The sequence below is a fragment of the Vombatus ursinus genome, unplaced genomic scaffold, assembly GCF_900497805.2.
Source record: "Vombatus ursinus unplaced genomic scaffold, bare-nosed wombat genome assembly UNPS02009835.1, whole genome shotgun sequence".
Taxonomy (NCBI): Eukaryota; Metazoa; Chordata; class Mammalia; order Diprotodontia; family Vombatidae; genus Vombatus; species Vombatus ursinus.
In genome coordinates this window covers 19,030,926-19,058,195 of record NW_020949613.1, presented here as the reverse complement: position 1 = coordinate 19,058,195, position 27,270 = coordinate 19,030,926, and the positions used below count along the sequence as shown (strand labels likewise).

The 27,270-nt window shown below is 34.9% G+C and overlaps 1 protein-coding gene across 3 annotated transcripts in view; it reads right to left on the bottom strand.

Annotated features, from left to right (window-relative positions):
- SMAP1 (small ArfGAP 1) overlaps positions 1-27,270 on the bottom strand; it is a 213,232-nt gene that overhangs the window by 85,900 nt on the left and 100,062 nt on the right. For all 3 annotated transcript variants that reach the window (XM_027852936.1, XM_027852937.1, XM_027852938.1), the window contains exons 3-4: positions 24,284-24,369; positions 15,837-15,912 (exon numbers count right to left, since the gene is read on the bottom strand). In XM_027852936.1, coding sequence (XP_027708737.1) covers positions 15,837-15,912; positions 24,284-24,369 — 162 coding nt within the window. The remainder of the gene's footprint in view (positions 1-15,836; positions 15,913-24,283; positions 24,370-27,270) is intronic.

The window sequence follows — 27,270 nt, the reverse complement described above, 5'->3', positions numbered from 1 at the left end:
TACATATCAGTATTCAAATCTTCACTGAAAATAACTTTAAATGGCTAACCTCTAAAAGCTCGCTTTTCCCCTGACCTTTTGCCACTCGTCCACACAGACCACCACCTACTTTAAAGGGGGAAAAAAAAAGCTCCGTATTAGTAAATTCAGACTATACTGAAGTGATAAGGCAAATGCAATTTGAGGAAACAATAAAGTTGAAGCTAAATTTCTCATTGAGCTTCTGAAACACTTCTGGCCCTTAAGTTTCTTTGTATAGCTCTTTTTATTGCAAAAACAACCTAGCTGTTAACCGAGAATATGGGACTACCAAACCTAGGAAAAAGGAGACCCTAAATACAGCCATTGGCCTACATTATTTGAATTGTACTTTCCCCTCACTTTCAAGACAACGATTTCCAGAAACAAATTATTCTGAACTCCAAGTGTGACAGGCTATAAGGTCCCCAGTATGGCTTTTAATATTTTTACTGGAGTTTGGTGATGCCACTATTGCTATAAGGCAAATGCTGCCTCTATGAATAATGGCACCTTCAGCCACAATCTATAGTATTTATGTGGATTTGGGGGAAAAATCTTTTGATTCTATATATGCCTGAGGTGATTGAATTTCGAGTTATCGTTTAAGTACTCTCTAAGAACAGTACAATGAGAATCCTATATGTCATTTTTGTATAATATTAATGCCATTCCACAGTCACTGAAAGTACTCCATAAACATCATACCACCAAACTCATCTTTGCAATACTTCTGTAAAAGAGGTAACAGATTACATTTACATATAAAATACCAATACAATAATTTTATCTTGTTTCTTTTTAAATCAAAGTCAAAAGATCTGGGTTCTGGTCACACTAGAGTATTTGACCCTAAATATATATCTAATATCACTGAGTAGAGTTTTCTTATCTTTAAATGGGAATATATCTGCCTTACCTCCAAAAGAATACGTGACCTTAAATGAAACATCAGAAGAAAACACAAATAACAGATATGGTTGTGAAAGGTTAGAAGAAAAGAACATATGTGATGGCTCAGAGAAGAATTAACTACAAGTTATCATAATGATGACAACGATGACTTACAGAGAGCTTCAGAGTTTGCAAAGTACTTGCCCCAGAGCAGTGTTCCTACTGGTAGGCAGTGCCTGTTTTACTGTCCTCCTTTTAGAAAGGATCAAATTAAGACTGAAAAAGGTTAAGTGACTTGATCAACCAATTAGAACTTATTAGGAGGAGCTTACTATATGCAAAGCATTGTGCTAGGTGCTGTGGTTATAAAGTATAAAAAATGAAACATTAACTATTCTCTTATAAAATTTACATTCTTTTACAATCTTACATTTTGATGGCTAAGATTACATAATTACTAAGGGCCATGGTCTAGGATTTGAACCCAGGTCTCCTGCCTCCATATATAGACTCTATTATATGACAATGACTCTCGAGAAGGACAAGGAGACATGGTCCTAAGCATGCCTGAGAGAAAAACAGATAATCACAGGAAAGGGAAGAGACCAAGCAAGGTAATGCTGCAATTTAAGTATTGTGTTTTATTTTCTAACCTCAATCTTGAATGTTTTAAGGAAACCAGAAGAGGTATTTTTAAATAATCTTTTAAATGAAATAATATTGTCGGAGGAAAAATTTAAAGACTAATGAAAAAATATTAAGCCCCAAAAAGACAAATCCTACATCTGTTCTGGTCTACCACATATACAAAATGCACCCACAGCACACAATGAAGGCAATTCCACAAGAAATGCATCATATTTAATTTTAAAATATTCACATAATCAAAATTCCTTCAGGTGTTTGAAAAGTGAAACAATGGTTTATCAGCACTGCTAAATGAAATGGTTTCATAAACCACTTAAGGCAATGCATGCACCCATGAACTATATTAATTTTTGAACCTTCTTCCATACTGAGAATAAAATTGGTCTTTGTTACGTGAGTATTTTCCCACTATATTATCCTAAATGCAGATATTTCCAAAAATTATAGACAGCACTTTTGTATGGCAGCTGAATTTCCACAGCTGTCATTCACAGTAATTTAAAATATACTCCTTTTAAGGCACAACACCCACTTCCTACATTGCAAAGTTTTAAGAAATATACAAATCTATTTGACTATAAAAGTTAAAACACATTATGTTATATTTCATGATATTCATTTGGCACTAAAATTACTAATAATGGCAGTGTTTATTACAAGAGTAGAGTGGAAAAAGAATGATTTTAATTAAAAATTCATTTGATTTGTATATAATTTCTTGGCAAAATGCTAAAAAAATCCACATAGTTTAAGATATAGTTATAGCAAACATATGTAATCAAGAAATATGGATTATGACTTCTATCTACAAAAGAACTTAAAGTAATATATGGAAAATTTTTTTTAGAAAAGTTATAAACATTTCAAACATTTCATGGAGTAATTAATTTTGCTTGTCAAGATTCTTAAGGCTTGGTACAAGGGTCAAGCCTTCACTCCTTAAAAATAAAAAAACCTGAATAAGGGATAACATTCTTTCAAATACCAAATACAGTAATTCAATTTAACAATCCAATATAAGCAAATAACTGCCTTAGGTGAGTTAGAAACAGTGTGGGAAAGCATCCTGCCTGCCCCACCCTGAGGCTGGAAAAGGTGAAGAAGAAAAAAACCAGATAGGAGTTAAGGGACCTTTCATTGAAAGGGGCAAAGAAGAGCAGTCTCACAGAGGCCTTTTTGGGTACCCTGAGGCAGATGTGAGGCAGATGAAAAGTAAGACCAAGAAAATGGAGAATAGTCTCTTGGGTCTTTAGTCTGGCAGTCTGATCCTAGGCAGGGATATTGTAGTAAATGTTTAACAACTAGTTCTCCAGGAAAAAAAATTGCACAAAACACACTTTTTAGTTTAATCTGCATTATTATTAACATTTTTTTTCCATCACTTGAATCTAGATAATCAACAAAAAAATAAACCAAGCCATGATGTGTCTCTGTTTGCCAATTTCCAATGTATAAATGCTCACAAAGCAGAGCACTACCCAAGAGTAATAACACCTACATAAAGCCACAAAAGCAGGAGGCAGTGTGTGTCAAAGGAGTTTTTTTTACTGAGTAATTTGAGGGAGGTTTGGAGCACTAGTTTCAGGAATGGCAATAGATGAATTCCTACTCCATTTTACTTGTCAATCTGTGGAAAATTGTTGATTTTTGGGGGGGGGGGGGACAGACACTGCTAAGATTAATGTTTCGGTATGGTTTTTTCTGTTCCATCTTCTCTGCACCTTATAATCTAAGAGAGTTGTCCAGGGTGCTGAGAACCAGTACTGAATCAGAGACAGCACTTCAACCCAGATTTTCCTAGCTTCCAGATTGGCCTTCTACCTCTCTAATATAGTATGTTTCAGTTGAATGCTCTGTTATTTGACCTGTTGTTTTTTTTTTCCCCCAGCCTGGTCTGTGAAACAGTCTTCACTGGACAGGCCCTAAAATTGCATATTTTACCTATATTATGCCAAGCAACCTAAGGACACCAGGTTGTAAAGGAAACCAATTATTTAATAATATAATTCAACAAATACAAAAACTACTCAGCTTTATGATTTAAGTCTTAAAAAGTGCTTTCCTTGCAGCAAATCTATAAGGTGGTATCCAGAGAACCTAGTATAGTGCCTTGCATATAGCTTATTAAATGCCTGTTTAATTTAGTTGTATTATTAATCCTATTTTACAGATTAAGAAACTGAGCCTCAGGCCAGCTAAATGAATTGCCTTGGGTCACTAAGTGTTGGAAGTAGATTCAAAGCTTCTTGACTTCCAAACAACAATTCTTTTCATCACTGTACAATGATTTATCTTAAAATTTATTAAATATCCATGCATATCATGATATAAAGGGATGGGAGCAACACAAAATGTTGATAAAGAGTTAGTCCTACATGTCAGGAAGCTTATAATTTAAGTGGGACATAGACAACTACAGCACATGATAAATGCATTTAAAATTTGCAAAACAGTGCTGTGAGAGCCCAGGAGGGCTGACCTTCACTGACTTTTCAGGGTGGAGTGTGGTAGAAAGTAAAGGAGGGCTTTCTGGGCAAGGCAGCACTGAGGTTTAAAGAATTTAATAGAAAAGAAAACTATAGATCAGGGGTAGGGAACCTTTGGTCTCAAGGCCACATGTAGTCCTCTAGGTCCTCAAGTATGGCCCTTTGACTGAATCCAAACTTCATTTGTTCATTTGGATTCAAATTCAAAGACAATTAAGTATGGCAATAACATAAAATACAATTTAAAAGAGTAGCACTCTAATTTACAGAAATCCCAATCATCTGGAATATACTCTAAAAACAAATATTCTAAAGCATATAGCTTTCACAAAACCCATTTTACTCAGAGGCAAAGAACCAACCAATCATAAAACTTAAGATTTAGAGCTAAGGGGGCAGTTAGGTGGTGCAATGGATACAGCACGAGCCCTGGGGTCAGGAAGACCTGAGTTCAAATCTGGCCTGAGACACATGACACTTACCAGCTGTGTGACCCTAGGCAAGTCACTTAACCCCAATTGACTCACCAAGAAAAAAAAAAGTTTAGGGCTAAAACAGACCTTAAAAATATCTTGTTCAAACCTCTCATTTTATAGATGAGGAAGCTGAGGTTCAAAGAGAATTTGACCTGATGTCTTACAAGTAATAGATAACAGAGTTGGGATTGGAATCTAGTTCCTCTTACTTCAAATGCAATACTGTTTCCACTACTTTCTGCACCATGGATGGATAGATGGGTAGACAGACATAGAGACAGTCATGGAGGTAATGCTAAGTTCTCAAAGCCAATACTAGAAGAGTGTATGTTATATCAAGTTCTACCAAGATGGAAAAGTGATAAACGGTTCTCTGCAGACAAATCTGGCTAAGTTTGGCAAGATTCATCACTATGTTGTTCTCTGGGTAATGGATTTATCAGCTGCTACACCTCTTGAAAACCATCTACTAAACTGTAGGAGTGGAGGTACTGAAGTAATGATTTCCTGTAGTCATCAGAAAAGAGATAAATGTTATAAATCTGAAAGTGTGTAAAATTTTAGAGTGAACCACTGGAGAGACTTTGAACAGCCAATTCCCATCAAAAATAGTTAAAACACAGAAATGTTGGTAGTGGAAATATTAAGCCAGTTAACTAATAAAAAAAAATCACTGATGTGGAACACTTAGGTCCCTGATGACACATAAAACAATGGTAGCTCACATTTACACAGTACTTTTAGTTTTGTAAATTATTTACATTAATCATGCCATTTCATCCTCACAACAACCCCAGGAGCTTGTCCAGTTCAGTCATTTTTTTAGTAGGGTCCAACTCTTCAGGACCTCATTTGGGATTTTCTTGACAAAGATACTGGATTGGTTTGCCATTTCCTTCTTGGGTTCATTTTACAGATAAGGAACTGAGGCAAAACAGGTTAAGGGACTTTCCCAGGGCCACACAGCTAGTAAGTGTCTGAGGCCAGATTTCAGCTCAGGAAGATGAGTCTTATTGATCCCAAACCCAGCACTCTATCCATAGCACTACCTAATTCCCTGCAGAAAAGGTGCTAACCTTCATTGATTGAAGAGGTTTCCTTACCTGAGAGTTCCTTATAGCAATTAATTCATAGATCCTGTCTAGCCAAGTCCCCTATAACACATGGATTTTCCCACCCCCAACACAGACCTAACCTTTTACTTTTTTAATTAATTTATTTTGATTTATCAACAATCACTTCCATATGCTTCTGAGTTTAAAATTTTTCTCCCCCTTCCTCCCCAAGATGGCACACAATCTGATATAGGCTACATATATATTCCTATTAAACATATTTTCACATTAGTGATGTTGTAAGTAAGAATTAGAACCAATAGGAGGAACCACCAGAAAGAAGAAACAAAACTCAACAGAAGAGAAAAAAAATAGCAAATAGTATGCTTCAATCTGCATTCAAATTCCATAGTTCTTTCTTTGGATGTGGATAGCATTTTCATCACAAAGCCTTTGGAGATGTCTGAGATCATTGTATTGCAGGGAAGGGTTAAGTTTATCAATGTTAGTCATCGCACAACCTTCTCTTGGTTCTGCTCACTTTACTCAACATCAGACCATACAAGCCTTTCCAGGTTTTTCTGAAGTCAGCCAGTTAATCATTTCTTATAGCACAACAGTATTCCACTACATTCACATACCACAACTTGCTCAGCCATTCCCCAATTGATGGGCATCCTCTCAATTTCCAATTCTTTGCCACCACAAGAAGAGCTGCTATAAATACTTTTGTACATGTGGGTTCTTTTCCCATTTGTATAATCTCTTAGGAATATAGCCCTAGAAAAGCTATTGCTGGGTCAAAAGATATGCACATTTTTATAGCCCTTTGGGCATAGTTCCAAATTGCTCTCCAAAATGGTTGGATCATTTCACAACCCCACCAACAATGCATTAGTGTTACAATTTTCCCACATCTTCTCCAACATTTATCATTTTCTTGTTTTGTCATCTTGGCCAATCTGATAGGTGTGATGTGGTACCTCAGAGTTGTTTTGATTTGCATTTCTCTAATCAATAGTGATTTAGAGCATTTTTTCATATGACTATAGATAGCTTTAATTTCTTCATCTGAGAACTGCCTGTTCATATCCTTTGACCATTTAACAAGTGGAGAATGACTTGCATTCTTATAAATTTGACTTAATTCTCTCTATATTTTAGAAATAAGGCCCTTATCAGAGAGACTGGTTGTAAAAATTCTTTCCCAATTTTCTGCCTTCCTTCTAATCTTAGTTGCATTGGCCTTGTTTGTGCAAAAATTTTTCAATTTAAGGTAATCAAAGTTATCCATTTTGCTTTTCTTAATGTTCTCTATCTCCTGTTTGTCATGAATTCTTCTGTTCTCCATAAATCTGATAGGTAAACTATTCCTTGCTGTCCCAGTTTGCTTATAGTATCAGCCTTTATAATGAATCATGAATCATGAACCCATTTTGACTTTATTTTGGTATATGGTGTAAGATTTTGATCAATGCCTAGTTTCTGCCATACTCTTTTACAGTTTTCCCAGCAGTTTTTTTCAAAGAGTAGGTTCTTATCCTTGAAGCTGGGGTCTTTGGGTAGACCTAACCTTTTATAAGTAGATGAGATCTAAGGCAGAAGAGTAAGGATAAGAGTAAAGAGAGGGGGTAGGTTGACTTTAGTTATTGCAGACCGCCAGCAGTTTCTTTTCAGGAGTCAAACAGGGTTAAGTGACTTGCCCAGGGTCACACAGTTAATAAGCGTCAGATGGCAGATGTGAACTCAGGAAGATGAATCTTCCTGACTCCAGGCCCAGCACTCTATCCACGAAGTCACCTAACTCCCCTAGGTACAGTTATATCCCTATTTCGTGGATGAAGAAACTGGATCTCAGAAAGGTTAAGGGACTTGCTCAGCACCAAACAGTTAATAAGTATCAGAGGCAGGATTTAAACTCAGATCTTACTCACTCTAAGTCTAGCACTTTATTCACTATACCATGCTGCCTTGGTATATATAATAAATTTCAATACAAAAGGCAAATCACTCAAAATGAGATTAAAGATAAATTAAAGTATCACAATGTATTTAATGGCTTGTTTTCATCAGAAATTAATGAAGAGAATTTGAACAATTAAAACTATGTCTGCAAGTATAAAAAGAATGCTTTTTGTCCTCTAGATTAACTCTAAATCATGGTATAATTGAGAAAATTTTAAAAGCAAAAAAAAAAATCCCTTGTTTTACCAAGCTGCAAAATACTCCATTTTAAGCTTTTCTCACTGACCCATCCACCCCCCAAATTGTTTTCTATTTATTTTGTAAATATTTCTTATTTACACACACACACACACACACACACACACACACACACACGTTGTTTCCCCTCCAATCAAATGTAAGGTTCTTGATGGCAGGAATTGCTTCATTTTTTTCCCCTCCATAACCCCCCTTCTACAGCACAGTGCCTGGCACATAGAATGTATTTAATACTTGCTCAATGAAAGTATGAATAAATTTAAAGGCTGTATGCCTTTGAATGGATTTTTTTCTCTCTCCATGAGCTCTCCTTTGGTGATCTCATCTGCCACCATAGATTCAATGATCACTTCTACACATATGACTCTCAGTTATTTCTCCTATCCTGCAAACATCACAATCTTAATATAACCTGAACTGAATGCTGCCTCTGTCCTAAATCCACACCTCCATTTCTATTTCTGCATGGCACCAAATGGCATCAAAATTCTCTCAGGAACTCAAGTTTGTAACCTTGGAGTCTTTGTTAGTTTCTCTCTCTCCCTTTCCATTCCCCATATCCACTCAGCTTCCAAGTCTTGACATTTCTTCCTCCACTCATTTCTCACAGGCAAATCCTTTTCTCCACAGTGCAACCACCCTAGTTCTAGACATGTGTACGACCCTAATAGCCTCCTTTACTAACTGGTCTCCATATCCCCAGTCTCCTCCCTCTTCAATCCATCCTTTATCTAGCTCTTCCTAAGATAAGAGTTCTATTACCAATATGATAAAATACAAACTTCTGAGCTTGACATTTCAAGACCGTCACAATCTAGCACTAACCTACCTTTACAGTTTATTTTACATCATCCAGCTTCACATATTGCATATTCCACTTTAACTGGATTCCTGGCTGTTCTGCTCTTACATGCCACCTCCTCCAAGCCCTACATATCCACATATGCTGAAATGCAAATCCTCATCTTTGTGCTTCAGAATTCTTATCTTACTTATAGGCTCAAATCAGGTACCAAGTTCTCTGTGGGTTCCCTGATGTCTGAGATGAAAGCGTTCTCTCCATCCTCAAATCCTTTTACAGCAATTTGCCTGGCTCTTTCTTTTGCCATCACTTCTTACCTAGAATAGCAACAATGACGTGTGTTTCCATAGCCCTTTAAAGATGGCAAAGCACCATACATGCATTCTTGTTTAAACCTCATGATAATCCTATGAAGCACAGGTTTATTTGTATACAAGTCATGCTACCCACAGAATAGATTTCTTCCAAGTAGGAACTATTTCATTTTTGTCTTTGAATTGCCAATACCTAGTATAGTACCTTAAACATTTCAGGGGTCTGAAAAATATTTGCTGAATTAAACTGAATCTACACAATACAATAAAACAATATACTGGAATTATTTTAAACTAAAACAGTTAAGACAACTCCAAAAAGAATTGCTTCAATCACTTCTCAATTCTTTTCAACAAATACTAATGCATTTTTATTGTTTGTTGATAGGTCCATAACATATAGAGTTGGAAGGGACATTAAAAGTCATCTAGTCCAATCCCTTCATTGTACCAATGAGGATATTGAGGTCTAGAGTGATTATGAGACTTATCCAAGGTTATACATGTAGTAAGTAGAGAGCTGGGATTCAAAGCCAGGCCATCTAACTCCAAATGTACAATATTTCCATGACAACATCCTGTACCCCTAATGTGAATATATTCTTGAGATCATATGAGTGAAGAGAAAAAAAATGGCTTTTCAAGAGTTTTCCTCAGATAAGATTTCTACTATGTAACCCATCCTACTGGTCATATGCTGATCAAGGAAATTATAAAATTAACATTATGTTTTGTTGTATCTATGTTTGTTAAACACTTCTCAATTACATTTTAATTTGGTTCTAGCAAGTGCCCGAGTTTGACTCCTCTGCACTATATTATGCTTCCTCTCATATCTTGAATAGGTACTACAACTGGACAATGAGGTAAGTCCTGGACTGTGTAGGAGGAAAAAACTGAGTTGGACTGAATTTGTCAAAACTGAAATTACTTTAAATGATTCTCATCTGCCTGCTAATTTCTTTTTAGAGACTATTTTAAAAAATATATAATCTTGGTGATTACTGCCATGATCTCATAAGAATCAAAAAATTATAGGTGACTCAGAGGGTAATGGAAAGATGCCTGATGGGTGTACATAAACTGTGGCTTATTAAGAAGATTTATATACCAGAAAGCAGAGTAAAAGAACATATCTCTTTGTATTTACTTGATAATCTCTAAGGGCCCTTCCAACTCTAATATTCTTTAGTCTATGAATGACCAGAAAAGGAGGAGGAGTAGTTATCTCTCAAAAATAAAAGACAAAAGAAAAGTAGGTGCAAGGCTACACTAGTACACAGAAAATATTAAAGAATGAGAGGAAGGCCTCCTAAACACTGCATAAAATCTCTACAGATAATTTACACAAGGACATGTAAGAGAACATGGAGAATGAAGAATACAGGATTTCCCTCCTGCAAGAGTAAAAAAGAATGAAATCACAAAACAATGTAACATTAAAGAACCTATTGTTATAAGAAATCTGAACCCTTCCATATGTGTTGTCTCCCCTCAACTGAATGTCAGGTCCTTGAGAACAGGGACTGTCTTGCTTTTCTATTTGTAATGCCATGGCTTAGCACAGCACTAGGTTCATAAGAGGCACTTTCAATAAATGCTTTTCCATTCCATTCCATCTTAGAGGCCATTTAGTCCAACCCATATCCCAAATAAAAACACATTGGCACACTTAGCCAAAAAGTAGTCATTCTGCTTATGCTCAAAGACCTTGACTGAGAGTAATACTCCTGAAACAGTCTATTCCATGGTTAATTTCTACCCATTATTGAAGTTTCTGGCTTCTGGGACCAAACAAGAAAATTTTAATTCCTTTTCCACATGACAGCCCTTAAAATATTTGAAGACAGCTATTATGATCCATTGTCACCCATCTTCTACCCCCTCAGTCTTCTCTTCTACAGGCTAAACACTCTCAGTTTCTTCAAATGATCCTCATATGACATGGACTTGCAGCCTTTCACCATCCTAGTAGCTTTTCTGTGGATATACTCCAATTTATCAATATGCGTCTTAAACCATGGTTTTAAAAACTGAATACAACATTCCAGGTGAGGTGTGACAAGGAACTGCTTCCCTACTCCCAGAAGCTATTCCTCTCTTAAGGTAGCCCAAGATCACATTGGCTTTTCTAGCTGTTTTCTAACTGTTGGCTCACATTGAATTTGCAGTCAACTAAAACAACGGGCTGTTTTTCAAAACCAACTACTGTCTACCATGATATTTCCATATTATACTTGTAAAACTGATTTTTTGTACCCAAGTGCAAGACTTTATCTCTACTGAATTTTATCTTAATAGATTCAGTTCATTTCTCTAAACTCTCAAGATCCTTTTAGATCTTGACTCGATCATTCAATGTATTAATTATCACTCTCAGCTAGATGTCATCTGCAAATGTAATGAGGATATAATCTAGCTTTTATCCAGGTCACTGATAAAATTGTCAAACACCATAGAGACAACCACAGGACTGGAGGTAATCTACTGCAGACCTCCTTCCACACTGACATTTAGCCATTAACAATTACTCTTTGAATTGGCCATCCAACCAGGTTTACATCCATCTATTTTACTATACAATCCCTACTTCTCCATCTTCTCCACAAGAATAATGAGATATTGCATCAAAGGCTTTGTAAAATAAAGGAAAACTATAAGCACAAAAGCCTTCTCACATACTTGTTTAGTTACCCTGTCAAAAAAAGGAAGTTATTCTGGCATGATCTGTTCCTGACAGAGCTATAATAATAGTGACTCTTTGTAATCATCACTTCTCTTTCTAGATGTTCACCAACTATCTCCTTAAGAATCCATTCTAAAATGTCCCCAGGAATCAAATTCAAACTCAAGTGTAGTTTGTAGACTCTGTTCTCCTCCGCCCCCCTTTTTTTTAAATTGGGACACCTGCCTGCTCTCCTAAAGAAACCTGGGTATATTTGTGTAAGAAAGGAAACAGCAGAGACAAATCAGAAATTAGAAACAGCGTGAGTAAGGATAATTGAAGGGGAAGAAGCCCCAGGAAGAAAAGTATAGGGTTGGGCTTGGCAAGGAGAAAGGCCATCTTGTTGTTAAAAATTAGAGACAATGGAAAAGAAAATGGGGGGATGATAAGAAGTTTAGTGTTATAGACTAATAGAGAAGAGACAGCTCATGACAGATTGTTTTTATTTTCTAAACCCATTTAACTACTCCAAGAGTACATCCATTTTAGATCAGGGTCTACAAGACATAGGCACTCAACTGAGCCAAAAATTTGTATAAGAGGAAGAAAGATGGCTTTATATTTGGGAAAATGCAGAGTGTTGTAATCATCCCAAGTTGCTGCTGTTGTTATTTATCCTTCGTTTTCAAAGACGACCAATGACACGAGGGGGTGATGTCTCGACCCATGGGTGAACTGGATTTAAGTGAGGCAGAGTTGCACAAAGTCGTCAGCCTCACTCTCTCTTCCAGAGTCATTGAAGTCCAGTGGCAGGACAAAAGTCAAAATGACTGGCAATGGCCTGGAATACATCGGATGACCTTGGCATCCTTGATGTCTGACTAAGATTTAAGCTCTCTACAGCACCTGCTTTAGCCACCTTCATGGCCATTAGAACAAATTGTTCTCATCTACCCATTTCACCAGGGCAAGTCTTCACATGCCCCTAACTCACTGATGGATTTGAGACCTATTGTTACCCTCAAGTTGATTCAGCCTTTCTGCCAAGACAATTTACTGTGTGTGGCTGTTGCATGTGCTAGTTTCTTGGAGCCACAGGTTAGAGTTAGGTGAAAAGTGGACACCAAACGTGGATGAGAAGCCCTGAAAAGGCCTTGGCAAAACCTCACACCAGAAGTGCTAGTCCTCCTGGAACACCCTATATACACCTAACAATCAACATTGAAAATCTCTTGTTGATAGTATACGGCTTCAATTCACAGAATAACCCTGGACAGGCTGTTAGTAGAACTATTATTTCATCTTCAAATAAGGAAACTAAGGCTCAGAGAGGTTCACAAGGTAAGTATTTAGTAAGTACTTACTGAACTAAAAAAAAAATTCTCATTCCATCTTTTACTTCGATAAAAGAAGTATCTTACTAAATACAAATCAGACATAAATGCATAATGATTTTAACCCAATGAATAAGAAAAGCACCATGTGCATAAACATAATAAGAATATTTTAAGGACCCGACAAAAGTATTTTCCCAAAATCCTCAACATAATTTATTAAACACCAAAAACACCCTTCTGTAGAGCTGAACAAAATTTTAGACAACAAAAAAGTTGCTCCCCTTGAAGTTTTAAAATGGTATAAGCATTGTAATAAAGGATAACACTTTTCAAATTATTAACCCATAAATCTTCACCCAACAACTTTAGAGCATGTAGTTGCACAACATCGCATACAGGTAATTTGATAAATAGAGAAGAAAGAAAAAGTAACATGTGTGAATCAAGAAAAAAATTTTGAAAGTTTTAAAGGATGTTAAACATAGAAAACTGCACCTGAAATCCAAATATACTCAAGAATAAGTTTGTCACAGATTTGGAGGTTCTCTCTAACAATGCAAATCACATCTCATCCAAGCTTGCCTATCCTGTGGGACTCCTGTACATATTATCCCAAAACATCTTTTCCACAGAGGAGCCATCCAAACATCCTTCCCCACAAGGAAGGTCACCAATGGAGGGCTCCAGATAGCCATCAGTTATCCCCGGCTCTTGCCACATGAGACTGACGCATCTTTTCCTTCAGTCATACAATTCCATGATGATGTCCTTTACTGTTTTTCTTCTTTGGAACTCTTCACTGGTTACATGTTACAAGTTGCCCACACTCATCATGAGCCTCTCCATCACTACTTCTGGGATATTCACCTTAGCACTTCAGAGGAAGCAGCACTCCACATCTCACTGCTATATAACAAAATCAGCAAAAACAGTCCTAGGACTATGCTAACTGGGCTAGCAAAAGATGGTTTATTTAACCTTCATAAAATAAAATCAACCTGAATGCTACATTCATTGTTTCATTCCTTTGTTCTTTAGTCTAAAATTTATTGTAAGCTACCTTCCACAAATCTTCTTTTGGAGTTTTTTTTCCTCCTGCTTCTGGAACAGTCAAAGAATGACTCACTTCGAGATAACTGTTCCACAACAGTTACTGGGATATTCTGAAGAGCATACTAAAGACAGATGAATTCTTTCATAAGAATGAGTCTATTTCACAGCCAAATTAGATTCCAAAAGATTTCTGTAGTTTTAATTTTTGTTTTCATTTTTAGTAACTGTTGTTTTTTCATGCAACTGTAAAAGGAAATTCAACTTGCCTGCAAAATTGGGACAAAAATGTTTTCTCTAAGTTTCTCAACATTAATTGTTTCATCATGCATATACCATTGGAGGGTTTAAATCTAAACTCTTAAAAATTTTAAACTATAAAGGCAATTAGCTTTAAACTGTAATTAACTGGAAAGAAGAAAAATTTATCAGAAATAGAACAAAGCAAAAAAGGTGAATGTAATATTTTTAATCACTATAACACCTTAACTATTGAAAGATTACTACACTCAAATGATCCTTAGGCAATGAGAAAAATCTTGGCTTTGGGCTATTCCAACCAAGGTAATCCCCCTGGCTCTTTCCAAATCACACTGGGCAGTCCTGAGGCATAAAACTGATTTATCATCTACCTATTCCACAGCTTTAATTACTATTTCCACCAGAGAAAACAAAAAAGAAGTTGTTCAAGCCAACTATCCTGAATCAAGCAAACACACACATATACACACAGACAGAGTTCACAAGAGAAATAAATATATTCCAAAATTCACAAAGTTATCTATAACTGACAGTAAAAGAACCAGAACCAGAATCTGAGTTTTTGTTCAATCAATAATCATTTTGTTTACAACAAACTGCCAAAAAGGGCAGGAAGGCACAATGGAAAAAGAGTTGGCCTTGAAACAATAGCACCTACCTCCCAGGTTTGTGCGGATAAAATGAGAAAATATTTATAAAGCCAAAACACTACGCAAATTCTAGTTGCTGTTGTTATTAACCTTTCAATGCCCCAAAGAAACTCACTGGGAATTGGCTATGCTAAGGAAATTATAGGTCTGGTTCAGAAAACAAGCAATTGAGATTATCTTAACACACAAGGACAAAAGTTCTTAACAAAATCTTAGCCTAAATTACTCAAGTTAAAATTAATTACTTATCAAATTATCTACAAAGCCTTTGGCCAACTATCTAAGTCACAAAAGTTATGCATCTGCCTTCTCTGTCTACCTAACAGAATTAATGGCCAGTTCCTATCTGATCACCTGTTATAACACCATTTAATTCTTTGCTCTTTTAAATAGTTTTTTAAAAAAAAATTTTTTTTGTAATCAAGTTGATCTTTTTACATTTTTTTCGACAATTCCATAAATTCCTCTTAATTAATTATTAAATATATTCTTTCAATATTCCACCCAAGCTCTATTCTATTGCCTCGCTGTGGTGAAATGGTGACTGCTCGTTTGTCATATCTGAAGATCAGCCCAAAAAAGCCTGGAAAAGCTCCTCACCAAGAGGCTAGCCACTGAGTGATAAATTTTTCATTGATGGCAATTTATAAAATACAGAAATGCATCATTCATCCTTGGTAGAAGGCATACCCACACAAAAGGATTTTTCTAAATTTAAAAAAAAATCAATGACATAGATATTCTCCACTGCCAATCTATTTCTCACTTGCTAAATCACATTAATGGTATGTAAGAAGCAAATACAGGCACCAAGCCCAATTTTATTTTTTTTACATCCATCACTATAACACTTCAATTCAGAGGTACAGTCTCTATTTTTAACACATGAGATACATTAATACAAACACATCAACTAAGCATTTGGTAGAGAGGAGGAGATGGGGAAAATGTACTTACATTGGTAACAGTCACTGCATTTTTGTCATAGTATTTCTTTTTTTCATATTTATCTCTGATGAAAAATTCCACTGCTCTGAAAACAAGTAACTTAAGGAAAAAAAGATTATGTGGCAATGTCTATTTCCTTCTGGCCCATTCTCTTGACCCACATTACCAAAGCCTAGATATTCATCCTTAATAAGACTTTCCTGGTCCCATCGCTGTGCCTTTTCTCATACTATTCTTATACTAAGAATACATTCTTCTCACCCTCAGCACCCTATTTTTGCTCTTGCAATTATTTCCAGAAATTTTATTTTCTTCGGAAAGATTTTCTCAAACAACACAAATCTCTCAATCTAATACCCATGAGAAAATTTCTTAGCTCGTAACACAAAACAACAAAAAGGAACACTAGAGAGTATATAAAGCATTTTTAGCTCTTTATTTTGGATCTCAATGTAATGTCACTCAATGTAACAAACAGGTATCCCTGTGTATTAATACAGTCATGGGTAATTACCTTGCTTGCTAGGTTGGGAAATGAGAAAAGCCACAAGAATTAAGTCAGTGGTGCTTTCTTTCACTTATGTGTGTCACTATGATCCAACTTAAACAGAATATCCTGCTTAAGTGATCTGTCCAAGCTATTAATGTCTCATTGTCAACCTGTATTTGTTTTGTATATTTTGTATATAATTATGTGCATACATGTTGCCTTGCAGGCAAGGATGATTTCATTGTGCCTCATATATAGGAGGTGCTTCATGCTTGTACGTTAATTGTGAAAAGAGAACAGGATTTGGAATTACAAATCTAATTTCAAATTCCAACTCTACTACTTACTACCTGTATGATCTTGGACAAGTTACTGTCACCCTCTTAAATTCTCTGGGCCTCAGTTTCTTGATGTGTAAAATGATGGGGTTAGATAATCTCTAAGGTCTCTTCCAGCTCTAAAATCTATAATCCTCTAACTTATTTCAGAAAGTTCCCCTATTCAAAAATATTTCTCCCACTAATCTATATCATCACATCTGAAACTCCACCATAAAAGCTTCATTTCCTTGAGTTAAGGCACTGAACCTTGTTAAAATTCAAATGCTCTCTAGGATAGTAATACATGGAACCAGTTATTGTCAGTTACTCATATCTGATGATTAAATTTATCTGACCCTCTCTGACTGACAGGGAGTCTCAATACAGAGTCCAGAGTAGGTCAGGGGAACTACTAGGGAAGATTAGGCCAGGTAGTTAGAGAATACCATGCTGAAGGCGAGACTTTAATTATGGTCCCACTCTCTCTTTCCTGATTTCCCTGGGTGCCAATTTTCATCAATGCCCACTGAAACCTTCATATTGCAGGCCGTGGACTGACAAACTGACTGACAAAATCTGAACAAACACTCCATCATAAGACAGAAAACACAAATATTTAATCTACTGGAGAAGCATTTGGCACAGTGCCAAGCCCATGTATTAAATGTTTAACTACCATTTGATAATAATAGTAAAAACAGCAAAAACTGTAAAGTAATGTCATACCTACATCTTTAAGGAACAGACCTCAGGTAACTAAACCAGTGAATATGACTGGTGATAGCCTTCTGAGGCACACAGACTCAGGAACACCTTAAAAACCATTTACCTAAACAGTTCATGAACATTTTCCCACATACTGGACAATTACTGTGTGATACATTTATAAAAATATCTTTAAACTACTACTTTCCGCCAAAGATCGTCATATAAGGCATTCCATATGATTCTTGGAGTTTTGTTAGCTAGGGATGTTAAATAACATATTCACCAATTCACTACTTTGTATGAAAAATTTTAGTAGTCAGGAAGTACATAGATTGGTAGTCTTTCAAATCCAGTATCTTATGAAGCAAGGTTTGCAATAGAGATTTCAGATTTTTTTTTCTTCACAATACAAAAACATGAGTTTACTTAGTATTATACCTATGGCTGCTTTCACTTCCTACCCAAAAGAACATTATATCCAGTATTTAGAATACTAAGCTCTGAAATAAGAAATACTTCACTTATTAAAGAACTAAAAATTCAAAGCACATTTTTGTATTAAGAGATTTGAGGAAAGAATAAAGACTAATATTTTATCTTCTAAGAAGAGAAATTAATGACAAATTTAAATATTGGGGGCATTATCTGATTTATACTACGTATTAAAATTTGATAATAAAATCCATTGTTTCTCATGAAATATTTATAACTTTAAAGAATCCCTAGTTTACTTCACTATTATTAAAAAAAGCAAAGTCTCTCTTACTCATCCAAAATAGTAAAGAAAAAAAGTACGTGCGTGCACATGCACATACAAACACACATACATGCATACATATAATGCAAATATTTAAAACCTTATTTTGACTGTTTATATTCATTCTATTTCATCTTCTGCATTTTTCCTATGTTTTCCGCTATTATTTGTGGCTCTAAATACCAAAAGAACTAAGCAAGAAATATGCTTATGCAACTTTCTTTATACAGTATCTTCCACATCATCAAATGTCTACTTAATGAGTGATAATTAATATTAAAATTAATTTTAATGAATTAATAGTAATGAAATATTTTATCTTTACTGCCCAAATTTCATGAGGACTTAAAGCTATCTCAATATAGATCAACACAACACAACATAACACAACAAATAACATGAGAAAGGTGACACTATAACTAATCAGGAAATAACAGTAAAGATTACATTTTCTACTAATATTTAAACTTGCAGGTTGTGCAACTTAAAGGTTAAAAAAAATCCCTTCTCACAATGAAAGCAAAAAGCATTCAGTAGAGCAAGCTTTTTTTCTCCCTCTCTTCCCCACATCTCCCTCCCCCTAAAAGGTCTTTAAAATAATACTTGGGGGTTCAGAGTTTTTTTAACAATTCATGTATTATATTTTAACACACACACACACACATTAACATTTCTGCTTTCATTACAGATACTTACCACTTTTGAAGACAATTAAATTACCATCTACTCCCATAGAACACAATATTCCATTTTCTAGGCACATACTACTGACAGTAGAACAACTTTGAAAAGCTCAAATAACCTCAAAGGAGAAGAACTGTTGATTAGCTCTGCTGCACAATAGATCTCATGAAAATGAAGTAATTAAATTTTATAGATAAGACCAAAAATCCTAATAATGAAAAGCTTAATGTAAAGCTTTATCACTTGTCATGCACTGGTACATACAGCCTATAATTAACCACATCCCACATGAGAAATTACACTTTCACAGTAGCTTTTGCATGACTTTTGAAAATTGTAAAGCTTTTAAAAAGTGACAAATCTTGTTAAGTTTGTAGGGAGGTCCCATATTATGCTAGTTTAAATACTGCAGTTTAACTCAGTTTGCCTCTAGTTACCTATAAGGATAAGGCAAGTGTCTATACAAGTTAGGCAGTTCATGCTTTAGAACAGGAAGACTGATAAAATTGAGAATAGGTACTTTACTACTGAAATATGAACTTTACTTCTTGGCGCTTTATGTATGAGTGAAGAAACCATTAAAAGAAATCACCATTGCTGTGTCAACAAAGTAAATTCTAAAAAAATTTACAGCACCACATTAAATGGGGGGGGGGAGAAGGGAAGGGAAGGCACTATATCAAAGTTAGAAAGGTTCTGTTATAATTTGAGACCAGTCCTAAGGTCAAAGCAACAGCAACTATCTTTTGTAATATCCAACTAGCCAAAGTGAATTTATGTAAAAGAATTTTCTACTTTTTGGTTGTTGTAAATAACAACCACTAGGTATATTTTGTCAATAAAAAGAATCCCCCTTTTTTTTTCAGAATGATTGAAAACATTTTTAAAAAAATAATACTCTGCTTAGTATTCTCCTCATATAGCTAGGAATATCATCTTAAAGTGATTTTGAAGAGTTTATCATTTAGAAAGAGGAAAACACCTAGCCTAATACTTCTTTGTACAGACCTGGCACTTCATAAATATTTGTTCAAATGAATTGAAATGAAATGGAAAATAAAAAAGTTTCATGAAATGCCAATCAAGTATACTTAAAGTATGAAGAGACATGACATGATTTAAAGAAAAAACTGCAGCAGGGAACACAAGATGAATGTCAAACAGCATAACTAGAAATCTTCTCCCAGACCTTATGGTTGAGTCAGTCAAATAGAAATGGTTCCCACTTGACTCAGAAAACTACAAATTAACATTATCTATGTTGTATTGTGGTTTTTTTGTTGTTGTTGTTGTTGAACATTTTCCAACTTATTTTCATCTGTTTTGGGCCTCACTTTTTTTGCAGTGGTCTCATCTTTGAATTAGACACCTCTGCATTATATTCCAGTAACAAAAGAAATAATACTATTTACTTCCTAATATGCACGCACATAAACACACACATACATAAACATACACATATATGTGTATACACATGCATATATATAGATATACAATTATTTATTTTAAAAATAAATCAAGGTTTAAAATGAGGCTAACACTGAAATTATGCACAGTATCAACTTAAATAATATGTCCAATTATACAATGGGTTAAGGGCCATTAAGATTTATAATAACAGTCCATGACCCCTCACACCTATATATTATGAATGCTTTCTTTGAAAAGTAGCCAGGAAGTGCCAGATATGTCGAGCACCAAAAAATATCACACACAGAAAAGAAATCTGACTATATTTTAAGAGACAGGAAATAACTAACAAAATGGGAGTCATTTCCTAATCAGTTTTCTGTGCTTTGCTAAAGATCAAAATCAATACCAAACATGATTTTTTTAAAAATAGGCATAGGCAATGGATGAAACAGCAGACATCAACATGGACTATCACTATTTCTTAAGGAAGTTTAACCAACAAAGTCAATTGTCATAATGTAGAGAACAAGAACACCTAGAACCTACCTCAGACAATAAACATCTGATCTCTCCAAACAGAAAGACTGAGACTACAAACCCATTTGCAAAATATTACAGAAGACCACAATGAAAAATTTTGAACTTTATGATTTCATAAAAGAGCAAGAAGAAATGGAGGAGAAAAAAGCTTACACAGGCAGCTGGGTGGTACAGTAAACTGAGCAGAGGGCCTAGAAACAAGAACACATGAGTTCAAATAGGCACTTACTAGCTGTGTGGTCATGGGGAAGTCATCTAATCTGTTTGCCTCTTTCTCATCTATAAAATGGGGATAATAATAGTACCTACTTCCCAGAGTTGGTATAAGGACCAAATGTTTTGAGAACCTGGCACATAGCTTACCATGTGTTAGTTGTTGTTTCTGCTAGCATTATCATCTTTATAGGAAAGTTATCCTAAGGGTACCTAAGGATAAGACTGGAAGGAAGATAAGACAAAAATTGGAAAAGTTCTATAAAGATTTCTAAAATGAAATATGTCTCAGATACCCTACATGGGGAAGTAGAAATGTCACTAAAAGAAACCTAGATGGGAAGAACAGCTAGACCAGACCAATACATAGAAAGAGACTCCCATGGAGGAGATAACAATTTTAAGTGCTAAAGAAATTATTCTCAAAGTATCTCAAAAAAGGAAACATATGAAACATTTGAAAACAAGTTCTAGATCTAATTAAACTCTCCCCCCAAATAAAAGACAATCAAGAGAATAACAATATGAGAACCCTACTTTCCAACCCATAAGGACCTTGCTTTTGCTACAAAAATTTTATAGGAAAAACATATCCAATTTTTGAGGACATCCTTAATGAAATGCTAAAAGACAACATTGTAAGTTTTGTCAAGTGATATTCTACAAAAGGATACCTTTTATAGTCACAGAATTAACTAAAAAATGCAAAGAATTTAAGATCCTATTGTGTTTATTTTTTTGTTGACTATAAAAAGAATTTCATTTGGTAAAGCAAAATGCCACCTGAAAGTCTCTTCTCTAGGAAGGTGTTCCTCAATCATATAAAAAAAAATCACATGAGATTCTAAAAACTTTAAGAGAAGAGATGACTCTGATAAGGCACAAAACAGGGGGAGACATGGTCACTAAAGGTATCTTAGAGTGTAATAGATTACAGCCAGTATATATCCAAAGTACAACTTGAACCCAAAGAGTACTATAAATGTTAGAAAATTTTTCTACAAAAAAAACTTCTAAAAATGAATTGTAATTTGTTTTTCTAGAGCTTTTCATGATGTATAAGATGACTTAGGTCAATGATTAAGTCAATCTTCCCATCATCTATGAAGGATTTTATAGATGACTACACACAATTGCAAGACAGGTTATGATGAGATGATTTTCTGATTATGTGCAAAGGTTTATGTGATAACTACTTAGAGGTAAGGAGATAGATTACCTAAATGACTGTTTCTAGGTATAGGATATTATAAAGCAAAAAACTATGATCAAGCAGTTCACCCAAAGTATTCAAGAAAACCTTGTCTTAATGTCAACCAAAGCTATTGAGGAGGGAAGAAGATAATTGGTGTGCTATCAAGTGGGAAGAAATGAGACATTGTGTTTGTCCTAAAGTGAATAGGTAGAAGACACATGAAACTATTTCCAACATAAAATAACTAAAATACCACCAGTACACGGAATAATAAATTGTTTCATGAAGTGAAAAACAGTTGAGATACTTTCAATTCTATTCAAATATATTTATAATATTTCGATGACTTTTTTCCAAATATGAAAATAAAAACAAATGGCCCAATTTTTCTACAAGTGAAAAGAAATACTTGCATTGTTTTTATTTTTTAATGTTTGCAGATAGACATGGCTATTACACGTATACCTAACAAAATTAATTTTGAAGTACTTTAGATTTTCTAGAAACCTTAACTATCATTGTTTTAGGGCATTATATATGTTCACTGGCTTACAGTCAAAGGATCCTTCATATTGCAAAAGTAATTCAATTTTTATAGTTCTGTTAAACTTCAATATACTGAATCTACCTTACAAAAATGATGAGTTAACGTTTTATTATTCATAGCAGTCTGAAAAGGTTTCATGGATAAAATGAAGAATAAATTGGTCAGTCAATCAATAACATTTACTAAGTGCCTATTAGGTGACAAGCACTGTGCTAAGTGCTAGGTAAGCACAAAGAGGCAAAAACAAAAACCAGTACCTGCCCTCAAGGAGCTCAAAATCTAATAGGGGAGATAACAAGCAAACACTAGAATTAAGAGGGGTTGGGAAAGGCTTCCTGCAGGAGATAGGATATCAGGTAGGATTTTTTTGTTTGTTTGTTTGTTTGTTTTTAGGCATTTGGGGTTAAGTGACTTGCCCAAGGTCACACAGCTAGTAAGTGTCAAGTGTTTGGTCTGAGGCTAGATTTGAACTCAGGTCCTCCTGACTTCAGGGCCAGTGCTCTACTCACTGCGCCACCTAGCTGCCCCTTCAGGAGGGATTTAAAGGAAGCCAAGGAAGCAAGGAGGTAAAAACATGGAAGGATAGCATTCCAGACTTGTGGGACAGCAAGGGAAAATGCCCAGAGTCAGGAGATGGAACATCTTGTTCAAGGAGCAGCCAGTAGGCCAGTGTTATTATATCAAGAGCATGTGGCAGGAGTAAGGTGTAAAGGCTAGAAAGGTAGGAGGAGGCTAGGTCATGAAGGGCTTTAAATACCTAACACAAGGTTTTGCAACTGATCCTGAAAGTGATAGGGAGCCACTGGAGTTGAATGAGGACAGTGACCTGCATTTTAGGAAAATCACTTTGTTAGCTAAATGGAGAATGGATTGGAGTGAGGAGAAAATTGAGGTAGGGTGACTGTTGGTGCAGGTTATTGAAATAATCTAGCATGAAGCGAGATCCTGCACCAGAGTGGTGGCAGTGTCGGAAGAGAAAGGAGAGCATATTTGAAAGATGATGTAAAGGTGAAATGTACAAGCCTTGACAGCAGGGGGATAAGAGACAGTGAGGAGTTGAGAACAGCTAGGATGTGAGCCTGAGGGCTCCTAAAGTAGTATCATATATATAAAGAATATCAGCAGTAAAAGAATAATGCAAATTGCCACAGTAATCTATAAACAAGAATGAATGTTGTCTTTTGTTATGATACAGTGAAGGATGATTTTGTAGAAATACAATAATTTCTTAATGCAGATGTCTTTAACTACTACTTACTGTACTCATAAGCCAAGAATACCATCATAATATAAAACATCCAAAAATACAAGTGCCTCCCTAACCAAAGTTTAAAAAAAAAAATCTGTCATCAAATTTTATAGTTAATAGTGGATTTCTGAATTGGTGTTCCATAAAATCAATAATGCTATAGGCTTATTAAAAATATTTCCTGAGCCACTCCTAAACACTGCACTAGGTGAATGTCAATTTCATTCTTTAAAGAATAACACTATGGTAAATCTCCATCTTCCTAAAAACGATCAGGCAAACTGAGGTTAGCCAAACATGTTAACAAATGTTTTAATCATTTAATAAGCCAAAAGGATACTGATCCGTTTGGGGCCGTCGAAAGTTCTCTGGAAGGTTAGCTTCGTAGAGCATTCTTGCCTTTGTATTTCCCATATCTTGCATGCACTAAAAATTAAAAAAAAAAAATTGGTCAGATATAAAACATAAATAACTTCCCATTTGAGTATTTTTAAGTAACAGACACAGAGTCTTCACTTACAACAAATATATTTCTTTTTCAAAGAAAAATAATTTTAAATTAAAGCTATTAATCTATTTCTTACACATGGTATATTTCCATAGCTTCAGACATAGTAATATCTTTTAGTTAAAAAAAATTAAATATATGTACTTGTCTCATAAAAACTACTTCCTGTAATGTCTGTTTACATGCAGAAGATATATGTTTAGTTGACTAAAAGTATTTGAGGTTTGTTTTTTTTTTTAAGGACAAACAAGAAAATTTAACACATTCTCTCTAGGATGTATTTCTACAGATTCATAAGAAATACTCAAAGAAAAATATAAATTAGTATAACTTTTTTCACCAGTTTTAAAATATTGGCTATATCTTGCAACATTTGTATTCAATACAAACTAACTTGTTATCTAAGATACACAAAAGAGGATGGGAGGTCGGGGAAGAGGAAGACAAGCTATTGGTAAGCCTGTCTGATTGCTGGTACCTCTTTATATTAAAATACAGTGTGGAGTAGTTGGGGGATGGAGAGAGGCAACAAATGTAGATTTAGAAAATTCTTACAATTGGAAAGAAACTTATAAGGAATCGTCCAATACAGAACTAAGCAGGAATTTACCTCTAAAATTTCCAGATTAAGTAAATAGTCACTGAGACTCCAAAGACGTCCAGTGATGAGGAACTAATTGATCAACTAATACATTTCAAGACCTAGGTTCAACAACCTTACACAAGTCATTTAACTTTCCTCTAAGTTTTCTCATTTGTAAAATGAGGACACTAAAGAGCTAAAAGGGATAATATGAGAAAAATGCTATGAAAACAGTAAAGTATTATTTGCATGTTATACTGTGCTTTATTTTCATGCACAGACTAATAATAATAGTGATAATAATAACAGCTAACATTTATATAGCACTCACTATGTGCCAGGCACTAGCACACTAATTTACAATTAATATTTCATTTGATCTTCACAACAACCCTGGAAGGTACTATTATCCTCATTTTACAGCTGAGGAAACTGAAGCAAACAGAGTTTGAGTGACTTGCCCAGGGTCACACAGCCAGTAAGTATGTGAGAACACATTTGAACTCTGGTCTTCCCAACTCCAGACACCTCCTGATCATTTAGCTACTTACTGTCTTCACCTAGAATGGTATGTTTTCCAGCTCTTCACAACTTGGCCCAAACCTACCTTTTCAAATGACTAAGTTTTAAAAATATTGGATGCAAAAGATATTTATAGAACAATAGGAACCAAAAAAATTAACCCAGAAATATATTTATAGAACAAAAGTAGCAAATGAAAATAGCTAAATCAAACACACTCTAGGGTTTTCAGCTCTAGATCTACAATTCCATTTGTTTTATGAGGCTGAAGGAGAAAAATTATTTTCTGATTTTACCTTCAGGAATTAGCAAATTAGCTATACATTGGACTCTTCTAAAACAATATAAATTTGAAAAATTTTAATGACGTTTCAGTATCAGCAAAGTTGATAAGACAACACCATATATGTATTACTCTATGATATAAGACAAGTGAAAACAGCCTGCACCAAATACATCAAGAATCACTGTTTAAGGAAAACATGTAATTAACCTGCCTTAATGTAAGCATACCATTTTCTTGGATGATTATTAACTAGTAGCTAAATAAGAACCCATGTGAAAGCACTTTGTAAATTATAAAGCATGACACAAATTCTTATATTTGATGTGTAGAACACTCAATGACAGAAGATAAAATATGTACCAAACGAGGCCCATCTAAGATTTATATCCATTCACTATGAAAATAATTTCATATTTGGCCATTAAGACAGAAAATAAAAATAATACGGTTTGAAATTTTTGTTGTGGCAAATACTGAGAACATTATGATCTAATATGACATTAGAAAGTAGCATTAGGATGCAAGTTTAAGGCTCAAGTGAGGTTATTTTTTGGCTCCTGAGCTTAATCCAGAAAGGTTCTTCTACTAGTCTGCACTGTCACCTGTATCTCAACATGGAAATGACAAATACAGTACATCAAAATTAGTAAGCCTTGATATGAAAAACACTTGGTTCATAGCCAACACAACTATGGCAACATGGGCCAAATAGCTGGTTAATTTAATCTCTACTTTGTGAAGGAAGTAAATCGACTTGGTCATATAATTCATCAGTAACAGGAAAAGCTGAATTGTTATTTTTTTCCAATTTCTTAGGCATTCTAGGACATTCCACCCTTCTATAATACAATTATAATATCTGAGGTTTAGTAAGGAAAACATCTTCAGTTTAACCTTTTTTTTTTCAGTTCACTAGTCCAAATTGTCTAATCTAAAGCAAAGTCGTAAACTCCCTTCTTCAATCCACAAATGACAAATTTTGGCTGCTCCATTTGATGGGGGAGGGGAGGGAGGTTATCAGGAAGTTTATTGCTTTACAACAATAATTTTTTAAAACCTAGAAGGACCTTAGAAACCACCTAATTCCAGGATAGTACACTGGAAAGAACGCTGGATGACTGAATCTGAGGACCTGGATTCAAAGTCTTTGATATTTAATGCCTTTGTGACACAGGACAAGACATTTAACCTCCCTCAGTTTTCTCATCTTTAAATTGGAGAGGAAGATTGATAAATAGAAAATAGATAATAAATAAATAATAAATTAAATAGTCTCTGTAGTTCTAGATCTATAATTCTATGATTCCTATACTTTTTTGCATTATTGGTGCTTTTTGACCACCTCTGACTGAACTTTCTCCTGTAATAAAGAACAGTTAATCATCACTCCCCATCCCTTAAAAGCTGATAGAGTGGCTTCATCTGACA